Source organism: Mixophyes fleayi, chromosome 1 (assembly GCF_038048845.1).
Source record: "Mixophyes fleayi isolate aMixFle1 chromosome 1, aMixFle1.hap1, whole genome shotgun sequence".
NCBI lineage: Eukaryota > Metazoa > Chordata > Amphibia > Anura > Limnodynastidae > Mixophyes > Mixophyes fleayi.
In genome coordinates, this window is record NC_134402.1 from 297,176,344 (window position 1) to 297,197,716 (window position 21,373).

At 41.6% G+C, this 21,373-nt stretch overlaps 1 protein-coding gene across 1 annotated transcript in view; it reads right to left on the reverse strand.

The window, feature by feature from the left end:
- Window positions 1–487: 487 nt before the first annotated feature.
- LOC142108204 (fructose-1,6-bisphosphatase isozyme 2) overlaps window positions 488–21,373 on the reverse strand; it is a 48,220-nt gene continuing 27,334 nt past the window's right edge. Inside the window, exons 4-7 of the mRNA XM_075191837.1 lie at window positions 17,910–18,050; window positions 17,661–17,798; window positions 14,474–14,593; window positions 488–771 (exon numbers count right to left, since the gene is read on the reverse strand). Of these exons, the coding sequence (XP_075047938.1) occupies window positions 577–771; window positions 14,474–14,593; window positions 17,661–17,798; window positions 17,910–18,050 (594 nt within the window). The 3' untranslated portion in view covers window positions 488–576. The remainder of the gene's footprint in view (window positions 772–14,473; window positions 14,594–17,660; window positions 17,799–17,909; window positions 18,051–21,373) is intronic.

The window sequence follows — 21,373 nt, forward strand, 5'->3', positions numbered from 1 at the left end:
TGTTTTTTAAAGTTCGTCTGTTGTATATATTTGTAACTGCATATTGTTGGAATGCCTTATAAATAGAAGGCCTGTGTCCAGGACCATGGGCTTGAGACATAGGGCTGAGGAGACAGGCCTAAAGGTGCAATGGTAGGAAGAAAAACCATAAGGAATCAGGGCCCTGGCCTAATTTATTATAACAACTTGTCATAGACAAATAATGATTTGTGCGATTTTTCACACCTCCTATTGATCCTATGTACTTATCATACTGTGCACATACAATGCACTAAACTCTGTCCTGTGCAAAGTGAATTTCATGTGCAATTCAACTGTAAAGTTTAAAGTGTATGAAAATGTGACACCTTGTATCCAATCGATATGCCCTCTTTAGACTCATTTGTTTTTTCACCTGAGGAATTTGAAAGTTTTTAGTTTAAAAAAATTAAACTGAAGTGAAGTATGTATTTCAGTGGCGTTTATCAATAATGCAACAACAGCAAGATGGGGTGTTCAGACTTTCTTTTATGCAAAAGAAACCAGCCCAGAAGTGTACATGAACGACAAACACAAGTGTTACACACACAAAAGCACTTATTTGCTCTTCTGGTGTTTCTTCACACAATCCAAGTACTCTTGTACATCATCTGGAGAGCCAAGAATCAGCGGTACCCTTTGATGGATAGATTCTGGCTTGACATCCAGCACTGGCTGTGTTCCAGTGGTTGCGGATCCTCCTGCCTGCTCAATAATAAATGCCATCGGATTACACTCGTACAACAGGCGGAGCTGCAGGGGATAAAACAAGAAACTCTCATGTTATGCAGACATTTTATCTTTACACTTCTTTATTTCAAGTCACATTCTCCAAGTATCTTATCAATTTTGTGAAATGCCAACTACTCAAATGATTTTCACAGCATGTTTTGTTTACAGTCAGCTACATTATAAAGAAGGCAAATAGGCACTCACACTTCGTACTAATCCGTAAGCATTTTCTGAATGTTTGTAAGATGTCATTCCAGAGTCTAGTGTCTTCTTCTATGAACGCACTTGCCTCACTTACGTGCACAATAACTGCGCAATATAGGCTTAGTTGCCATTGAATGAGGGGTCTCAGAGATGTAAATAAAGTGTTAGCAGTTAATATGCTCCTATGATGACCAGTAGCGCAGGGGGGCAAATAATGAAATCCTAGCTACATTCTGATTGAATTAGGTAACTACTGAAAGTCAAAGGAATGTATATATAGTTCAGCCACCTGTATCAGATTGTGTAATGTGTGTTGGGTCATGTTTTATAATGCATATTATGAATGGAGGTTTACCTAGAGAGTATTTTAACTAAAGCTTGAAAATATTTTCCAGGGACCCACTTGATTCTGGGCCAGTGCACCCACGCAGATGATACGGTCTAAGCGGCCTTAGAGGTTTACAATCCATGTATATTGAATATGACAATAGAATACTTTTTGGATTTGTAAATAGTAAAATTTCAATAAGTATTGACTAAAGCTAATTAAATAATTCTTATCATCCATTCTTATTCTATCATTTTTTTTCATTAATTCATTCACTTAAAGAGGAATTTTACATATTACTGAAATATTGGGACATTTTTAGGACAAAAATATGCGGTAACAATTCTTTAAAACCTACGACTGTTCCTGAAAATTAAGGACAATTACAATGATGCTGTATCAGCCAGTTGTGAGATATCAAAGAAAGTACATATCCAATTATACAAAGTACACCTGGATGTCCCCCAAAATGTGTGGTAGGTAAATCATTATGTACAAAAACAATATACCAGATTGTATGGTCATATGGATAAAAAATAGCTGTCATTTTCTTAAAGAAAGATAAAAGGTTGATGAAAAATAGCAATAACATCTCAAATTGCAAGGCCATTGAAAAGGTGAAATTCAGACATTGAACCTGTTTTTACGTGTTAGAATAAATAATAAATATATTTTTTTTTAAATTACCCATAGCAGCATACACATACAGATGGGATGTGGTTAACTGTAGCTCCATCCATTCTGTGGCAAAAAGGAAAGGGTGGGGAGACGGAGATAAAGCAGCCAGGGGTGTATGTGTCTGTGTATATATGTACACGCACACACAGTGAATGACGTGTGATTTTAGAAGTGCCGGTATTGAAATTTGAAGTGAATGCCCAGGGATCTGCCACCTATTTCTCCAGGAATTTTAAGGATCTTCATAGGGTAATTGATTTTAGATGCATTTTGACACTATATAGTATAATATAAAATATAGTAAATTAAACAATGCTACCTGTCCACCTCTTCATTGTCCAATGACCTCTCCTTTATTTCCCTTTTTCATTTCCTTTCTCTGTCTACTCTCCAAATGTTTATTTCAGATAACCCCCTCTCTCCCTCTCGACCAGCTCTCCCCTCTGCCCCACCTCCCGGTTCTCTCGCTCCCTTACTCCCTGCTCCTCTCTCTCCGTCCCTTACCCCTGCTCCTGTCTATAAATACCCATCCCTGCTCCTATTTTCCCCTCTCATCTGCAATGGAGATTGGCACTATCTTTCTAAACAAAAAATTTAAACCCTGGTTATGTACCCAAGTGGGACCACTTGTCATGTGGACATGTACTAACACTTGCATGAACAGATAAATGAACACTTACATTGATTGAAGTATTGAAAAAAAATAACCAAAACTAGAGTTACTCAACCACAAATTGTCAGTCTTGCCAAGAGTATAATAATTAAATGTCAGTTATAATTTTTGATGCATAAATATATTCTGTGAGTCTTGCATATCCACATATCATTGCATCTTTTAATTAATGAGTGGTGTGGATAAATACTCCATAAACATTTAGACAAAGCACATAATATACATCAAATCAGTCAGGATATTAACAATCACTATGATAGTCATCCTGCACAAGATTAGTATGAAGTATATCCATTACAAATGATTGGAATGATTTATGTAATGCTGGAAAGCATCCTCTATCTGCCTCAGCCTCTAGGCACATGTACTAAGTGTGCGGCCGCAAATAGCCCGCGTCTGCTAGAATTGAAAAAGGGATGAGACCCATCATTAAAAGTGACCTCCCTCCCCTCATTACATAAAGATAATGTATAGAGGAAATAAAAAAATATTCCGTTAAGGGTCACTTGTGAGTCCAATATATTACTATTAATTCTGGTTAAAATAATATTTATAGGTCCTAGAACCCCATGATTGTAGCAAAATATTTTAAAACAGTGACGATGTGGTATTTTGATGGTTGTTCATTGACTCATTAAAACCAGTAGTGGGTTTCAAACTTATTACCCAAATACAAATGTCTCATCTATCACTTTGGCTTAAACAATTGATGCTATGGCTCCAGTTTGGATGCATTCAGTTCATGTAATATCCTTCTTTAATAGACTCTAATGCAGACAATGTCTCTTCTATTTATAATAGTTATATATGTATCTCCAAATTACTTTCATCATTTATTTCTTATTATATCTTATTTTTTATTCTCGATCATCGTCACACCGCAATATTATAAGGATTTATTATTTTAAGATATTGAACTCTGTCACTATGTATTGTTCATAATAAACACTTTAATAGCTCATTATTAGGCTATATAATCAGAGAGTCTGATAAGTTTCATCTGGAATCAGTCACTATACAATCATTGTATATTATTGTACCACTCTCTTATTATAAGTTTAATGTGGACCATGAACAATGCTATATAACAGGAACAATTTATTATGTGAGCAGATACTGCTGTCTTTTTACACATTCTAACTCTCTGGTTGTCTGTTGCCATTCATAAATATCCTTATTATTGCACTGCAAAATCATCTCGTTACAGTTAAATCACACTTTGCCATTAGCCAGACGCAATACATCACAACAGAAGTAACTTACTAACACTCAGTGTAATTGTCAGTTCTTAGCAGTGAGAGCCTGCAGGACCAATTCATGGGCATACAGCTGCTGTGAATTATTATTTTAATTTCAATATGATCATTCAGAGCAGCTGTATGCCCATGAATTGAGCCTGCCGGGACTGAGGAGGAAGACTGCATGCTCTCTCTTTTAAGAGCCTCCAATTACACCGTGGAAAAGAGCCAAGCATTAGTAAGTTACGGCCAAGATCATTGTTTCTATCATTCATATTTCCCTGGACTCCTAATTAAGACAGTTGGGACCGCCATTGGATGTTACAGACCCTACTGAATCTCTGGGGAGAGGTGGTTATATATATATATATATATATATATATATATATATATATATATATATTACACACACACACACACACACACACACATATACACACACACTCACATATAAAACAGTTGCATAAATAAATAGTATCTAAATAGTCAGTTTGTCAAATTTGTACCCGGCTATAGATGACTCAGTCAATTATAAGCGCTGTTATTGTGAGGTGGAAATCCATAGGAGCTACAACAGCTCAGCTGCGAAGCATAATGCTTTTCGCCAGTGTAAATCCTATCTTTGTGGAAATTGTGTTTCTCCAGTTTCCTCCCACACTCCAAATAAATACTGATAGGTTAAATGACTTCTGATGAAATTAACACTAATGACTTTGTGTTAGGGAATATTGCAACCACTGAGGCAGTCCCCGGGTACACAAGGGTACATTCAATGTGATTAAGCTGCCAATTGGGATAGAAAATAAGAAGTAATATTACAAGGGCTACAAGTCTGCATGGTCAATTTAATGGATTTCAAATCCATTTTTGCTATTGTTAGATAACCAACGGTTGGCAGATTTAGGGGTCGAAAGCGAGAAAATCCCCATCATGGGGTTAGCGCCAGCTAACGTCACAATGCATGACCTAATTAGCAAGGACTGCAGATGTATATGTACCTCCACAATCCTCCTATCGATATCGCCTGAGAACAGGTAATAATCACTGAAAAATGCTTAAATTTAAATAAAGCATTTTCTTCAAACAAGAAACAGCCAGTAAATTTTTTTTAAAAAAAGTTTACATTTTATTTTTACATTGCTAACCCTTACTGCTGGCAGCCAGCGTCGCTGAGCTGCCTGGGCAATGTTTTATTGATCAATTAAAACAAAAGCTACAATAGTGAAGCAGTATCGCTACTTATTAATACATAGGCCAGTTAGTGAATTGACCACTGTTAGGTATTTAGAGGTGACCAGCTGGAGCTCTCTCTTTGTAGGTATTGGCACACTAGTGATTTTCTGCAGGGGGCAGAGTGACATATTCCAACTCTTTCCACCATATTTGCCTTTGGGTGGCTGCTTTGCGTGAATGGTCACCCAAGGCATACTGTCCTACAAAAGGGTGAGTGTTATGGTAAATTCTATCTGATTCTATTTATGAGCAGGCTATCAAAGGTACACACAGTGATTTAAGAAAACAACAATAGCATTATGGTCATAGTGATGTTTTTACACTTTGGAAGATCATTAAAATCTCTGGTGAGTGAGCTCACATATGGTAATGAAATGAATCATTACCATGCTGTGTGTGTGCATCACTCCTTCCCCTCGTTCTTGCATCACAATCCTCTGTCACCACCGAGGTGGTGGAGGTCAGCTCTGCCCCATATACCAAGGTGGTGGAGGTCAGCTCTGCCCCATATACCAAGGTGGTGGAGGTCAGCTCTGCCCCATATACCAAGGTGGTGGAGGTCAGCTCTGCCCCATATACCAAGGTGGTGGAGGTCAGCTCTGCTCCATTTTTGACCAGAGCGGTGTTGACGGCAGATAAGAACCATTTGGCCCATATAGTCTGTCCATATTTTAACCTATGGTAACCTCAAACCCTATTTGATCCTTAGCCTTTATAAAGGATATCCTTATGTCTATCCCAAGCATGTTAAAATTGCTCACATATGGTATGAAATTAATCATTACCATGCTGTGTGTGCATCACTCTCTCCACCACAATTCTCAGTCATCATCATCACTATTTATTTATATACCTCTGAGTTAGAGGAGGTCAGTACTTGTCCTACATTGAGGTTGGTGGAGGTCAGTACTGCTCCTACACTGAGGTTGTGGAGGTCAGTACTGCTCCTACACTGAGGTTGTGGAGGTCAGTACTGCTCCTACACTGAGGTTGTGGAGGTCAGTACTGCTCCTACACTGAGATTTGCTATATGCAATAACTCAATATTACATGTGAAGCCCTCTGTATGTTAGTACATAGAGTCATATGTTACTAAAAATTGCATTTGAAAAATGTGTAAAATACAGTATGTCCCCACTGTCACTCATTAAATGCTATTGGAGGATGTCACACCAGTGATTTAGCCCAGTAACTTGTAAAATGCAGCTCGATTCAAATCCTATAAATAGAGCATACACACAACTGCTAAGCAGCGATTGTAGATATTTATGTTCTGCATGTCAAAGCTCAAAATCACCAAAAAAGCCCTTAATACTTAGACTGGCAGTGGGGAAAATATTTATGAAACACTTGGTGACTTTCTGCTCTAGAAAACAAGAGCTGAAAAATCACCAGTACGACACCACCCTTGATGGATGTGTTTGCAATTTAATTTAAAAAAAAAACGTCTGCCATGTGTATTCTTGATGAGGTTGGTCCACTTGTGTCCCTGCTGAATTGGCAGCGTCTGAGTTAAGTAAACAAGAACATTTCTGTGATAAGGCTCTGACATCAAGGAGAGGACTCACAAATAGCAGCACATGAAGAAAAATAAATAAAAACAAGAACTTTTCACAACTGGGAACGAAAACAGCACTTTAGAAGTTCTGAGTGGAACACAGTACAGAGGTCAGTTTGAGAGTCAGCAAGCAGCTTGGGGAGCTGTCATACACTGTTAACTAAAGCAATATCTTATCTGCAGATTGTGTTACTTAAATTATTAGCAGGAATTTGCTAAGCACCAACCTTATCAGAGTTGGGCTTACATATGTATAAAGCTTTTCTTCACATCCAACATGACCTTCTTGGGTTTAAATATTTGCTAGCAATGATGATTTTACGGTAGTGGCACACGAGCTGCACTTTTACACATTGGAAAACCACCAGTTTTCTGTAGTGATTAGGTGAGCAAAAATCACAGCTGAAAGTCATGGAAATATCTTCCCATTGATATTCATTATATATTATAGGATCACAGAGCAGCGATTTCCCTCTAGTGACCCAATGCCGTTTGAGAGTGGCAAGAACATTTCAGCATTTCCTATACCAAAATATTAGTAGCGGCGTTCAAGGGATGGGATATTACATAAAATTCTATAAAACACTCAACAAAAGTAAAAAAAGTTATTAGATTTAATTATCTTATCATGACATGTGCCCTACGCCCAGTAATAAAGAGCATTTCGGAGCAGAGGTCACTGGAGTGTATGGGGACTGACCATACAAGCAATGGGCAGACACAGGGAGAAAGGCAGCAGACAGTGAGGTTATACCAGATGACAACAGAGTATTAAGGGAATATGTTAGGCACAGTATCTATAGCAGTGTCTATGCTTGTGATTGAAGTTTGTGACAATTGTATATAATGTATTTATTAACATTTATATAGCACCTACATAGTACAAAACATTTTACAGAGATTATTTAATCACTCACACCAGTGCAGCTTACAGTCTATATTCCCTAACACAAACACATTAGGGTTAATTTCATCAGATGCCAATTCACCTACTAATATGTCTTTGGAGTGTGGGAGAAAATCTGCAAACACGGGGTGAACATACATACTCCACATAGATAGGACCCTGATCAGATTCGAACCCATGACCCCAGCGCTGTGAAGCAGTAAAGTTAATCACTATGCCTGTATATAGGTGATTATACTGTAATCACAGGCAACATGTAACCTGATAAATGGCTGCACTCCAGAGTAGAGGTGAAAAGCAAACCTTCACATTTTTATATAAAAGAAGTCAGTCTTTACAACGCATCTGGTTAGACTCCGCTTTCTGTTTAATTAAAATGTGAAGGTACGCTTTTCACATCTACTTATCTTTGATTTCATGCGTTGATGTCCCTAAGATGTGCATTTTTAGAGACTACTAAAAGGACACTATAAAGAAAGAAAATGTTTATTTTTTTAGATTTTAAATATAGTGTACTGTTCTGTAATAAGATGCATGTAAATAGTTTTATGTTTATTTAGAATCACTGTGCAGATCCACTATACATTTATAAGAACCTTTAGGCAGCAATAAATGGGGTAGATTTGAGTGAGTAGGGCAGATCTCTATCCAGGTTGGCCACATACATACAAACCACAGTTATTATTATAATTATTATTATTATCATCATTTATTTGTTAGGCGCCACAAGGTGTCCGCAGTAGGTGAAGGGTTAGGTGGATGATTGGTAGGCTTTAAGGAACAGGTGAGTTTTAAGTGCTCATTTGAAGGAGCACAGCTTGGGAGCGAGACGGATGGAGCCAGGGAGGTCATTCCAGTGTAGGGGGGCAGCTCGGGAGAAGTCTTGGATTCTGGAGTGGGAAGTGGTAATGAGAGTGGAAGAGAGGCGACGGTCAGTGGCAGAGCGCAGGGATCGGGCAGGAGTGTGAATGGTGAGGAGGTCGGAGATGTAGGGAGCAGTAGACTGGGAGAGAGCTTTGTAAGTGGTGGTAAGGAATGTGAAGAGGATTCTGTAGGGGATGGGGAGCCAGTGTAGGGCAAGGCAGAGAGGGGAAGCAGAGGAGGAGCGGCATGAGAGAAAGATGAGTCGAGCAGCCGCATTGAGTACAGAGCGGAGGGGGTCGAGATGAGAGAGGGGGAGGCCAGTGAGGAGAAGGTTGCAGTAGTCAAGGCGGGAGATGATGAATGCATGGATGATGGTTTTGGTGGCGTCTTGTGAGAGGAAGGGTCGGATGCAGGCTATGTTGCGAAGTTGGAGTCTATAGGCTTGGGCAAGGGATTGGACATGGGGGGCAAAAGAGAGAGAGGAGTCAAGGGGACACCCAGGCAATGGAGTTGGGTAACAGAGGAGATGGTGGTGTTGTTAACAACGATAGAGAGGTTGTGGTGGGAGGGGAGTTTGGGGGGGAAGAAAAACAATGAATTCAGTTTTGGAGATGTTAATTTTGAGAAAGCGGGAGGACATCCAGGAGGAGATGGCAGAGAGGCAGTCAGATACGCGAGAGATAAGGGAGGAAGAGAGATCAGGAGAAGAGATGTAGAGTTGAATGTCGTCAGCATACAGGTGATACTGAAGACCAAAGGAGGAGATGAGCGCACCAAGGGAGGAAGTGTATAGTGAAAAGAGTAAAAGGGCCGAGGACAGAGCCCTGGGGGACGCCTACTGGGAGTGGGGAGGGGGGGAGGAAGAGCCAGACATGGAGACAGAGAAGGTGCGGTTAGCGAGGTAGGAGCAGAACCAGGCATGGACGGAACCGGAGAGGCCGAGAGAGAGAAGAGTTTGCAGAAGGAGGGGATGGTCCACAGTGTCAAAGGCCGCGGAGAGGTCAAGAAAGATGAGTAAGGAGAAGTGACCCTTAGATTTGGCTGAAAGGAGGTCGTTGGTAACTTTGGCCAGAGCAGTTTCCGTGGAGTGGAAGGAACGGTATCCAGATTGGAGAGGGTCAAGGAGGGAATTGTCCGAGAGATATCTGGTGAGGCGACAGCAGACTATCTGCACAAGAAGTTTGGAGGCGTAGGGGAGAAGTGAGATGGGGCGGTAGTTGGCGACAGAGGTGGGGTCAAGATTGGGTTTTTTGAGGATCGGAGAGATAAGAGCGTGTTTAAATGAGGAGGGTACTACACCGGAGGAGAGTGATAGGTTAAAATGGTGTGCCAGGTAGGAGCAGGCAGTGGGAGAGAGAGAGCGAAGGAGGTTGGAGGGGATGGGGTCGAGAGGACAGGTGGAGGGTGGAGAGGAAAGAATAAGGGAGCGGACTTCTTCGCCTGATGTGGGGCAGAAGGAGCACCAGAGTTGATTGTTGGATGGGGGTGGAGCGATGAAGACAGCTGGTGAGGGTTTAGAAGCGGAGATTTTAAGTCTGATGGCTTCAATTTTAGAAGAGAAAAAAGTGGCGAAGTCAGCAGCAGAGAGGGACAGAGGGACCGGAGGGGGAGGGGGAGAGAGGAGTGAGTTGAAGGTGGCAAAAAGGCGGCGGGGATTAGAGGACTGAGAGGAGATGAGGGACTTGAAGAAGGTTTGTTTGGCGAGGGAGAGGGCAGAGCAGAATGAGGAGAGAATAAATTTAAAGTGGAGGAAGTCGGCCAGGGAGCGAGATTTCCTCCAGAGGCATTCTTCTGCAGTGCGAGAGCATTTTTGGAGGAAGCGGGTGAGTTTGGAGTGCCAAGGTTGGGGAATGAGGCGGCGTCGGCGAATGGGAGAGGCTGGGGCGACAGCATCCAGGGCAGTAGTTAGGGAGTGGTTGTAGAGACAGGACGCTTGGTCAGGGCAGGCCAAGGAGGGAATGGGGGAAAGGAGAGACACAAGAGAGGAGGAGAAGGAGATGGGGTCAATCGCTTCAAGGTTGCATCTGGTGAGGGTAGCTTTTGGTGGGGGAGGAACAGGGGAGGAGGACAGAGTGAAAGAGAGCAGATGATGGTCAGAGAGTGGGAAGGGAGAGTTGGAGAAATCAGAGAGGTCGCAGAGATGAGAGAAGACAAGGTCAAGTGAGTGACCGAGACGGTGGGTGGGGGTGGAGGTCCACTGGGTGGGGCCAGGGGGACGATAGATGACAGAGACACGGAGGTGGATGGGAGAGAAGAGACGGATGGAGTGAACTTCAAAAGAGGAGAACGAGAGGGCAGGTTGGGTGGGAATGACCCGAAATGTACAGCAGGGGGACAAGAGGAGGCCCACTCCATCTCCTGGACGATCATCTGGTCTGGTGGAGTGGGTGAAGGAGAGGCCACCGTAGGAGAGAACGGCAGGTGAGGTGGTATCAGAAGGAGTGAGCTAGGTTTCAGTGATGGCAAGAAGGTTAAGAGAGTTGGAGATGAAGAGGTCGTGGATGGAGGTAAGTTTGTTACGGATGGATCTTGAGTTCCAGAGGGCGCAGGAGAAAGGGAGGGAAGGATGAGGAGAGATGTGGATAAGATTGTTAGGGTTAATGGAGCGAGTGGTGGAGCTAGAGTTGGACCAGTGAAGGGGGCTGGGTGAGAGGTTGATGGGGCGAGGGGGAGAGATGGGACTGTGAGAGAAGGACTGGTGAGGGGGGCGCGGGGAGAGGATAGGTATAGGAAAGGAACGGGGTGGCATAGTGAGAGACGGGGACAGGAGTGAGAGGCAAAACAGTATGGACGATGCAAAGTGGGGAGGAGCAGGGGCAAAGCACTGTAGACAAAGCACTGTAGACAATGAAGAGTAAAGGAGAATAAAATAACAATAAATAAAATAACAATCCAAACAATGAAAACAATGTGTGGTGGGGAACAATAAAATAAAGGTGGGATGAATAAGTGTGGTTCAATAAAATGAATAAATAACTAAGTAAATAAATAAAAAAATTGAAAACATAAAGGCAGTGATGGGGCTACGGAGAGCCCTTACCAGGAGATGTGGGAGGAGAACGGAGGAATTAGGTAGTTACTGAGGCCGAGGTAGGTGGTCACCGGAGTCGGAGTAGAATAAGGGGTCTGGCGATCCGGAGGTAGGTGCAGGAGCTGGAATGGTCCAAGGGGTCGAGCAATCCAGGGGGATCAGAGATCCAGAGGGTCAAGCCAAACAGTTCAGTTCAGACCCGGCGAGAGCAGGTGGGCCTAGTGGGTCCGGAGTCCAGGTGAGTTCGGTGGGACAAGGTGGAGGGACCAGGGGGTCAGGAGTCAGGGTGAGTCAATATGATAAGGCAGCGGCACAAGGAGTGGCAGGGGAAAGAGAGAGCCTGTGTGTACCAAGGAAACTGGTGCAGGAGGCCACAAGGTAGGGGGTGTTAAATGTACATGAGCCCTGTAGCTTTCTTAGCCCATAGCTCTGTGCTGTTATGCTGCAAACATATTCCAGGGCAGGGGGCACATGAGGCAGACCAGTATGGAGGTAGTACAGTGGGGCCTCGGAGACCAGACACAGGGGCACCACGTGGAGAGGCAGCAGGCCGGACGGGACACCAGGGGTTAAGTAGTAAAGCCACAGAAATAGGGGGAGCAGGCAGATATTGCGGCCTGTGGTGTGGTGGCGGAAGGGGATGCCTGGGAGGGAACAGCAGGCTCACCCTCGGTTGGAGCGGCGGGAGACCCTCAGTCGGATGTAATTGACCAAAGAGCACAGTTAATGCTCTTTGGTCAATTTTAGCCCATTATTACTGCATTGTAGTATTTCCTACAAATGCTGCTATTTGCCTGTGTGTGTCTTTTATTAAAAAATATAACAAATGTTCCCAAGCATGTATGGAATGTATTATGCCACTAGGAGTGCAACAATTATAATCACTGACAAAATTTGTAACCAAAACTTTGTTTGATTTTAGATGCTAAAATCTTGGCTGAAATGGCAAAATCTCTCAAACTAAAGAAACTTGAAATAACTTGCATAGCTACCTTGTTCAATGGTCAATAACCAAAGAGATTTCCATCTAGGGAATTTTATATACAACTAGTTTATAACTTAAATAGTGACAAGGATCTATTTACCTTTAATGTTTGCCTACCCACAAAAATGTGTTTTTGCATCATCTTGTAACACACAGAAGTAACAACTCATTTTGGTCTTACACTTATCAGTTGCTGTCAGCTGCTTTTTGGGTGGATATTTTTGCAACAGGCTGATGAGTGAGTAGTTTCACTGACTCAAGATCATGTTCAGACATACCACCACAGCAACCTTTCCTCTGACACAATGGATATTTAATCATCTACAAAGTGTGGCCACATCCCTCAAAGAGTGCTGAGCTGACATCCAAGTTTCTACCGATCACAGGACACATGATTTGATATTATGTGGATATCATGTTGGGGTCATAATGGTTACCATTACAGTATAGTTTGCAGAGAGAGTATGCACCTGAGCAGGTGCACATAGTATATTACTGTTGGAGTTTCATGTCTTGCCTGAACACTCCAAGAATGTCAGTAATCAGCAATAAAAGTCATCGGTCAATAGTGATTAGTATAGAAGCCAGAAATACCCCGGGGAGATAGCAGACAATGTATACTTAGCCACTAATTAGAATGCAGAACATGTTTTTTCACACTGTCACCTAGTCTATGTTATTAATATAAACAGGGTCACGCCTAAACAAAAATGTAACTTGAACAACTATTAATTATTGATTAAGGAAGTTGCTGCGAAGAGATGTCCTCAAATAGGTAATTATGGGGACATGAGGTTTTCTTTTGTTGAGACTTATTTTAAAATTAATAGGATATTAACATTATACTAAACAAGATAGGGTCTAAATAAAATAAAATAGCATTTACATAATTAGGTCAAAAGTGTTTACTTTCTGTCTTTTGAAATTGTGGACCACACACACTGCGATATTTACAGAGATATTGGGAAATTGGATGGCTACTGCAGTGTATGTGGTCCCTAAATTACCCCAATATCTGATAATAACCTGTTCAACATCAATCAGATTTTTATTGGACATGTTGGTAAATGGCCAGAGATGACATCTTTTGGCCTGTGTGTGCTGTCCTCTTCCAGGCCACTCTAATAGGCCCCGTGATGACAGAAGAGATCCCTCTGCTCACAGCAACAGCTGATGGGCCGCATCTGGTACAGTTTGGTAATTTAAGTGTATGGCAAAGCGGGATCACACTGTTTGTGACTGGCATCATCATTACCATTTATTTATATAGCGCCACTAATTCCACAGCACTGTACAGAAAACTCACTCACATCAGTCCCTGCCCCATTGGGGCTTACAGTCTAAATTCCCTAACACACACAGACATACACAGACTAGGGTCAATTTGTTAGCAGCCAATTAACATACCAGTATGTTTTTTGGAGTGTGGGAGGAAATCGGAGCACCCGGATGAAACCCACACAAACACGGGGAGTACATACAAATGCCTCACAGATAAGGGCATGGTCAGGAATTGAACTCATGACCCCAGTGCTGTAAGGCAGAAGTTCTAACAACTTAGCCACCGTGCTGCGCAAGAAAGCTGGCATTAGAAAGCTGCTAGTGGAGTCTTCCAATATAAAAAAAAAATAATTAGGTTCCAGTCTACATAAACAAATGCACTGAAATATAACTACAATTCAACATGTCAATTTTTGTCCCAATTTTTTGGAGCTGGAAGGTTGCGTGATATGCATAACTTGTTATGATTAGTTGGTCCACCAGTAATATACTTTTTGTTATTTGTATTGGGCTTTGTGAAATTGATCAAGTTAAATCCTTACCTTTATAAAGAAATATTAAAAGGTCAGAATCGGAAGCACACAAATCCCTCACTGGTTTGTCCAGAAGGCTTTGTTTGCCCTATTTATTCAGTCCTCAGTTACCAGAAGTATCATACTCGAATATCCTTAGATTAATATTTTACAGATGCTGTAATTATATAAATCATATATTTTGATCTTCATAAAATACGTGTTTGTTACCTTTCCTTTTGGACTCTTTTCATTTGCTGGATACATGAAAATTCCACCATATATGAGAGTTCTGTGAACATCTGCAACCATTGATCCCACATATCTGGAGCTGTATGGGGCGCTGCCATCCTGGGTAAAAGAGGAAATCACTGTTCAGCATAACACCTGTGTTTACACTTCTACTGCAACAAATAATATAAATTCTCAGCGCTTTAGTTAGAAGTCCATGGACCTGGAGCAAATGCCATCTGTCTGGATCAGTGTACGGTTAAAGCAAGTTACTTAAGAGGTAAGTCAAGATAATTGAGTGAACTAAAATTGGTTGACTTCACTAAAAGGAGCAGCAGTCCCAGAATGAATAATCAATTAAAACACAGGTTGCTCGCTAGTCATAATAACTGTAGTCATAGTAATAGCAAAGCCATAGCACCCGGCCTAATCTCTAGTAGGTCTCCAAAGCCACTTACTTTTGCCACCCACCCCCAAAATATATATATATTTTTAATTCCCATGCATGCAGAAAGAAAACATAAAGTGGCATAATTGCAGGACACCAGTGGAGATAGTTAAATTGTTAATTCCCTATCCACTGCTTTTATTTCCTCTATCACACACATGTCAGAGAGATGATCTGTGATGTGATCACTGACCTGTTACCGAGCACATCCTAGATAGCTGAAGCGAATAACGACTTTTAAACATATGTAATCATTATTTTAGGAAAAAGCAGAGGTTGATATGCACTATGGGGTTATGTTATGTTTGGAGAAATATATCTCTCTTATACATAATAGGATTTTGTGGTATTTAGGTTTTCTTTATGCTAGTGTGCTACAATTAGCCCTTTCTGTTGGGATTGTAAACACATTATTATTCTGATACATGTTTTTTGTTTTTAGAGTTCTCCTTTATGTACTGCTTGATGTGTTTTCAAAACATGTGTTTTGTATCTACTATATACATTGTCAAATCTTTACTATTTATTTCCCTTAATTAATTTACTGTTTTTGTTTGACTTTTGTTGTGCTTTTAAAACAATCCCAAAAACAAACGTATACACAATTGAATTAAAGTGACAAATATTTAATTTCTCTTACTGTTCTTTTTTAAAAAAAATAATACCCAATATTTTTTATTTTTCTGTGCTGATGAAAAACAGTGTGTGTGTGTGTGTGTGTGTGTGTGTGGGTGTGTGTGTGTGTGTGTGTGTGTGTGTGTGTGTTTTACTGCTGCTATAGTGCACATATTCGTCGGATGTTTCATAAACAGCAACAGTAGAACATAGTTATCTTCATGGCAAGCACATAGGCTAACAGGCTGACATAGATTGCCTACAGCAAGGGTGGGAAGAAAGAACAGATGGAGGGAATGGTCTATGGTTGGAAAAAAAAAATGCATTTTCTCCAATTGATTTCCTTCGTAGTCCTTAGGAGAAAGTTTATTTAATTTTGCAGTGCCAGATTTGACAGAAGCAGCATGATTGTTATTGCATAGTCAAGCTTTCATTTTCTAATTGTTATAAATAGAAACATTTGTTTATACATTACAATAAGTTTCACTTTGAGTAGAGTAAAGCTGGCAGAATGCCTAGGGTTCCCTCTATGACATCACAAAGATAAACTTGCAATAGGGATTTTCCCTTATTCCTTTCATACAGTTTAACACTTAAGCACCACAGGAAAAATATAACCGGATTACAGTGCTGCAGATGCAAAGTAAATTGTGCTTAAAACCCCACTTAAACTAGCCACATGCATGGGCCAATCCACTCCAAGGTGGCCAAATTGGGTGAGATCCAGTCATTCAGCTTTTGATCCAAATCTGTCCCGGTATAATGGAACTGTTGGTGAGGACAAAAGATGACCATGTAGACAGGCTGATAGGGGTCATCTTCTGACTGCATTTTTCAATATACCCAATAATAATCCAAACTATTTAGATCAGATTGTTATCGGACATAGAGCTTGTGTTTGGCTCAGTTGCCAAATATACACCAAGGATATGGCAGTGTGTGTGGCAGCATCAGAATTCAGTTAATGCTCTGGAGGTCATTTACAAAGAGCTAAAAGTCTGCTGTGCAGTGCAAATCAGCTTTGGCTCCACTGTGCAATCCAACTTGTGCACATCTGGTGCACATACTCCAAATGTTAAATGTAAGCAGAGTGCCTAGTATGGTGGTGCAGTAAAGAAAACAAGATTTCCCTTTGTGGAGCCAGCTTATCAAAATTAGATAAAATGGGTGGAGAGGGAACATTTTTAGGGGTGTCCCTTCTTCATTCTGAAAAAGTACCGAATTGTACATCAACTCAAAGGGTCTCATCCTATAGTTTTAATGGGACATGTTTGGCTCATCCATGTTGCACTTTAGCCGAGAATCACATTTCTAGGCAGAGAAATGTAATAAATAGTTTCATACACACAAAATTGCCACATGTATTAAAGACAGACACTATCATGAGCCAAGTAAGTCATAGATATACTTCACTACTCCCCGGAATGTATGGGACTCCCAATTTTCGGGTAGTTCGCCCACATCCCTGAGCATGCCTGTCTCCTGGATCCCTCAATTATGACCGGCCCCACATCTCAATGTTGTGATCACATCAGTTCGTGGGGGTCAAAATTATGCCATTTTAGCCCCCTCCCCCTGAACTTGCCACTTGAGACTTTTAAAGTTGGCAAATGGAGCTAAACCAAGCAGTATTTTCAGAGAATAATTGAACGTTTATTTTAATGAATTGGTAGTACTAAAGTGGTAGACGGTTGGTCTTTGTTTAAGTGTAATCATCATAATAATGTACCTTTCAGATTTGTCCACCTGTTTGTATAGTTGTTCACACTTCCACTTTGTAGAGGCATCTGCCAAGACCAGAAAATTGGCATGCACCTAGGTGAACTATTCTGGGCACACCAATGCCAAATGCACTTCATAAATGACTTCTGAATTTGTATTGAACACTTATATAACACAGTATATAACCAGCTTGCTATAATGTACTTAAGTGGCAACCAGCCACTTCAAAGTGTATACATTTCAAATTGAAAAATATATGTAGGTTGTATATACACTCATTAAAAATTCTTATGTGAAATGGGTACCACAGCTTGTACTTTTATATTGAGTATTGTTAAATAAAATGGCATGAGTTAAGGTGTTAAATATACAAAGTAAACACAATAAAGACATTTTTCTTACTGGAGGAAACTTCTTGTTGTTTAAGTACTCTGTGATTGCTGGGTCAAAGTATTTGGCATATCCTTCATTGAGACTGTAAATCTTTCCCTTCTTCTTTATTTTAACATTCCTGTCAACCAAAATGAATTCTCCCATTGCCTGAAAATAAATGCAACAATAAATGAATGTGGTTTATGGTCATACTCCTCATATCACTGCACTTATTTCCAACTACTGCTGTCTACTGGGGATAACTCTTGCCATACTTACAGGATCCAACATAAAGCAATCCACTCCCTGGCCAGTAGAGAGCGCCACAAGTGTTGCACTTCCATATAAAGCATAGCCAGCTGCGACAATGGTGCGTCCCGGCTGGAGAGCATCTTCCTCACATGGCTCCGTTTCAGTTGTCTACAAAATGGGCATGACAGAAATGAATTTATTTGTGTAATCGGCAGTCACTTAGTAGCCTCATATCTGATTGTTTCTCAGAGATGAGCAGAATTCATACATTAAATACATACCATGTATTTAATCAAAATATGCATGAAGTAGTAATAAAGGATATCCATTCCCTGAACCGGTGGTAGTCACTTCACCGACTGCATATACCCCGACTCGGACTTCTAAGGTAGGGCAAATTGCAGTTGGGGTATATGTAGTTGTTATTTAATACCCAACGACCCTGAACATGTGCTATTTGAGTCATCGTCTGCAGCAGCTGTACATAAACTGTATATAAGTAAGCTGTAATATCTCAACTGTTGTGTCTGCAGGTGTACATACAGAAACAAGTTGGATATATGAACTTTATAAAGCTGCGTGTAACACCCAGTTTTCCTGCACTGCTTTGATAGGGCCTCACACCACTTATCTGCAGGGGCAGATATAGACATTTTATTAGGAGGGTGTCGTCACTTTGACTGATGGACCTCACCAACCTTTATTTCTAGCAGGGGTGGGCATGTACTTAGTGTGCGGCCACCATCAACCTGCCCCTCTGGATCCACTAGTGCTGTTCTGTGCTGTTGGAGACATTGCTCATTTCATTGTCTAACTCAGTGATTCACTTTCTCCTTGTCTCCATTCCATTTGCTTGTGTTTCCCCTTGCCTCAGAGGTTTAAACAGATGCTTATTCATGAATATTTGCTACCCAACATCAACTACGCAACATCGCCCGCATCCGTCCCTTTCTCTCTCAGGAGGCCACCAAAACCATCATACACGCACTCATCATCTCCCACCTGGATTACTGCAACCTCCTCCTCACCGGCCTCCCCCACTCTCGTCTCTTCCCCCTCCGCTCTATTCTCAACGCGGCCGCAAGACTCATCTACCTCTCACGCCGCTCCTCCTCTGCCTCCCCTCTCTGCCTTGCCCTTCACTGGCTCCCCTTCCCCTACAGAATTCTTTTCAAACTCCTCACCACCACTTACAAGGCTCTCTCCCACTCTACTGCCCCCTACATCTCTAACCTCCTCTCCATTCACACTCCCACCCGCTCCCTGCGCTCGGCCAATGACCGCGGCCTCTCCTCCACTCTGATCACCTCTTCCCATTCCAGAATCCAGGACTTTTCCCGTGCAGCCCCCCTTCACTGGAATGACCTCCCTCGCTCCATCCGCCTCTCTCCTACTCTGTGCTCCTTCAAACGTGCACTCAAAACTCACCTCTTTCTCAAAGCCTACCACCCATCCACTTAACCCCTATTTCCTCCGCTCATTCTCCCCTCTCTCCCATTCCCTCAACTGGCTCCTCTTGTGCCTGGTCTGTTTTACCCTCCCTTAGGATGTAAGCTCGTATGAGCAGGGCCCTCTTCCCTCCTGTCTCCTTACCCGTTCTTCTGCTCCGTGTCTATTGCATCTGCCTGCCTGGAGTTTCTGAAGTATTGGTACTTTTTGTTTATTGTTCTGTACTGTTATACCCTGTATAGTCTACTGTTTGTACTATGTGCGCTGCGGAAACCTTGTGACGCCTAACAAATAAAAGATAATAATAATAATAATAATAATAATACCCACCAAAAGATATGCAATATGTGGTCCTTTAAATTTTATCTGCCCACAATCCCTGGAACTAGTTAATGCATCACCTATTACCACTGAATCAGCCAGAAATATACTGTATAGTGCTGTTTACATTGCTTGTTCTACCAATGGTTCACTTTTGTTAGTTATACCATAATATGAATGTCTGTGTTTGTGGACAGAGGTTGTCATACACGTAATTATTGCTGTGTGTTTCAGAAAATAAAAATAACTTTAGTTTGCAGAACACTTCTAATGTCAAGTTACCAACTGTGCATAACATGTTACATACTGGTCTTCCTCAGCAGACTTACACCAGTACAGCATTTACTTATGGACTTCAGCTTTACAGCAACAAAAAGCCTGACTAATTATTTGTCTGCAGTACAGATAAGTTCTGTTACTCCATAGCCACACCCTTAATTGTTGGAGCTAATAACATGGCATTCCATTGAGACAAGCCTGTCATTCTTTACACAGGTGTTGTTTTTTAGGTCACAGTTCTTAGTAAATGTTTAAACCACTGGTTCCATGATACAGTGCTTCATTGTAGATCTGTGTTAAATGTTGAAGATGGGGAATACATTCTCCCCAGAGTCTTAAGAGTTAAATAAAAAAAGTGTAACATTATTCACATGAATACGTTATTACCTCTAGTTTCTCTTGATGCCAGCAAGGCCTTTGACTAGGTGAAGTGGGGTTACATGTAGGAAGAAGCCCTTAAACTAGTCGGCATGGGACCAACTATTTTTAAAGTGGGTCAGGCTCCTCTATGATTCTACATTGGCCAATCTTAATGCCAACATATCCAATCCTGCTAGGCAAAGTGCAGAGGTGAGAGGATTAGCCAGGTGTCCAATATAAAAAAAAATAAAAAATGACTGCAGTGCAAATACAGCTTATGACCTGCTGTGCGCCACGACTTGAGAAGCTGCAGTTTAAATCCTGCTGATGAACCTTGTTTTTGAGAGCTAAATGGCTGCATTTGCAAAGGAGCAAATGTTTTTAGAGACTGGTGGTAGTCAGCATATCGATGCGGACTACCCCGACAAGCCTTACCCCGACATGAGAACTCCGAAGGGCTCCTTCCCGACCATCAGCGATGCAAACTCCTCTTCAAAGCGACTTCACCCAATCACGATCCAGTAAGAAGCTGGCTCCACTTCATGACGTCATTCACCATGGCGACGGACGCCATTCACCATGGCAACAGTATTATCGCTGTTAACAAAAGCGATAACACAGTCGCCATGGTGAATGACGTCATGAAGTGGAGCCGGCTTCATACTGGATCGTGATTGGGTGAAGTCGCTTTGAAGAGGAGTCGGCATCGCTGATGGTCGGGAAGGAGCCCTTCGTAGTCTTCATGTCGGGGTAAGTCTTGTCAGTGTACTCGGCATCGATATGCCATACCCCACCCGCAGAGACAGAGAGGAGTAGTTGGGCAAACTTTTGATACAGAAGTACAGAAGATGTGCATAGATGCGGAGCAGTGCATAAAGTAAAGGTTTTTTGTACAGAGGGAGATTATTGAAATGGACTAAAGGGGCATAGAGGATGCAATTTTAGAAGTTCTTTGCCATCCCCCCCATCAGCACAGGACTTCAGTTCTGCTGCGGCTCAGAGCTGCAGGAGATCAGGTCTTTTCCTATATTTTTTAATGCAACAAAACACTTCCCATACATAGTATAACATCAGCGTTATAC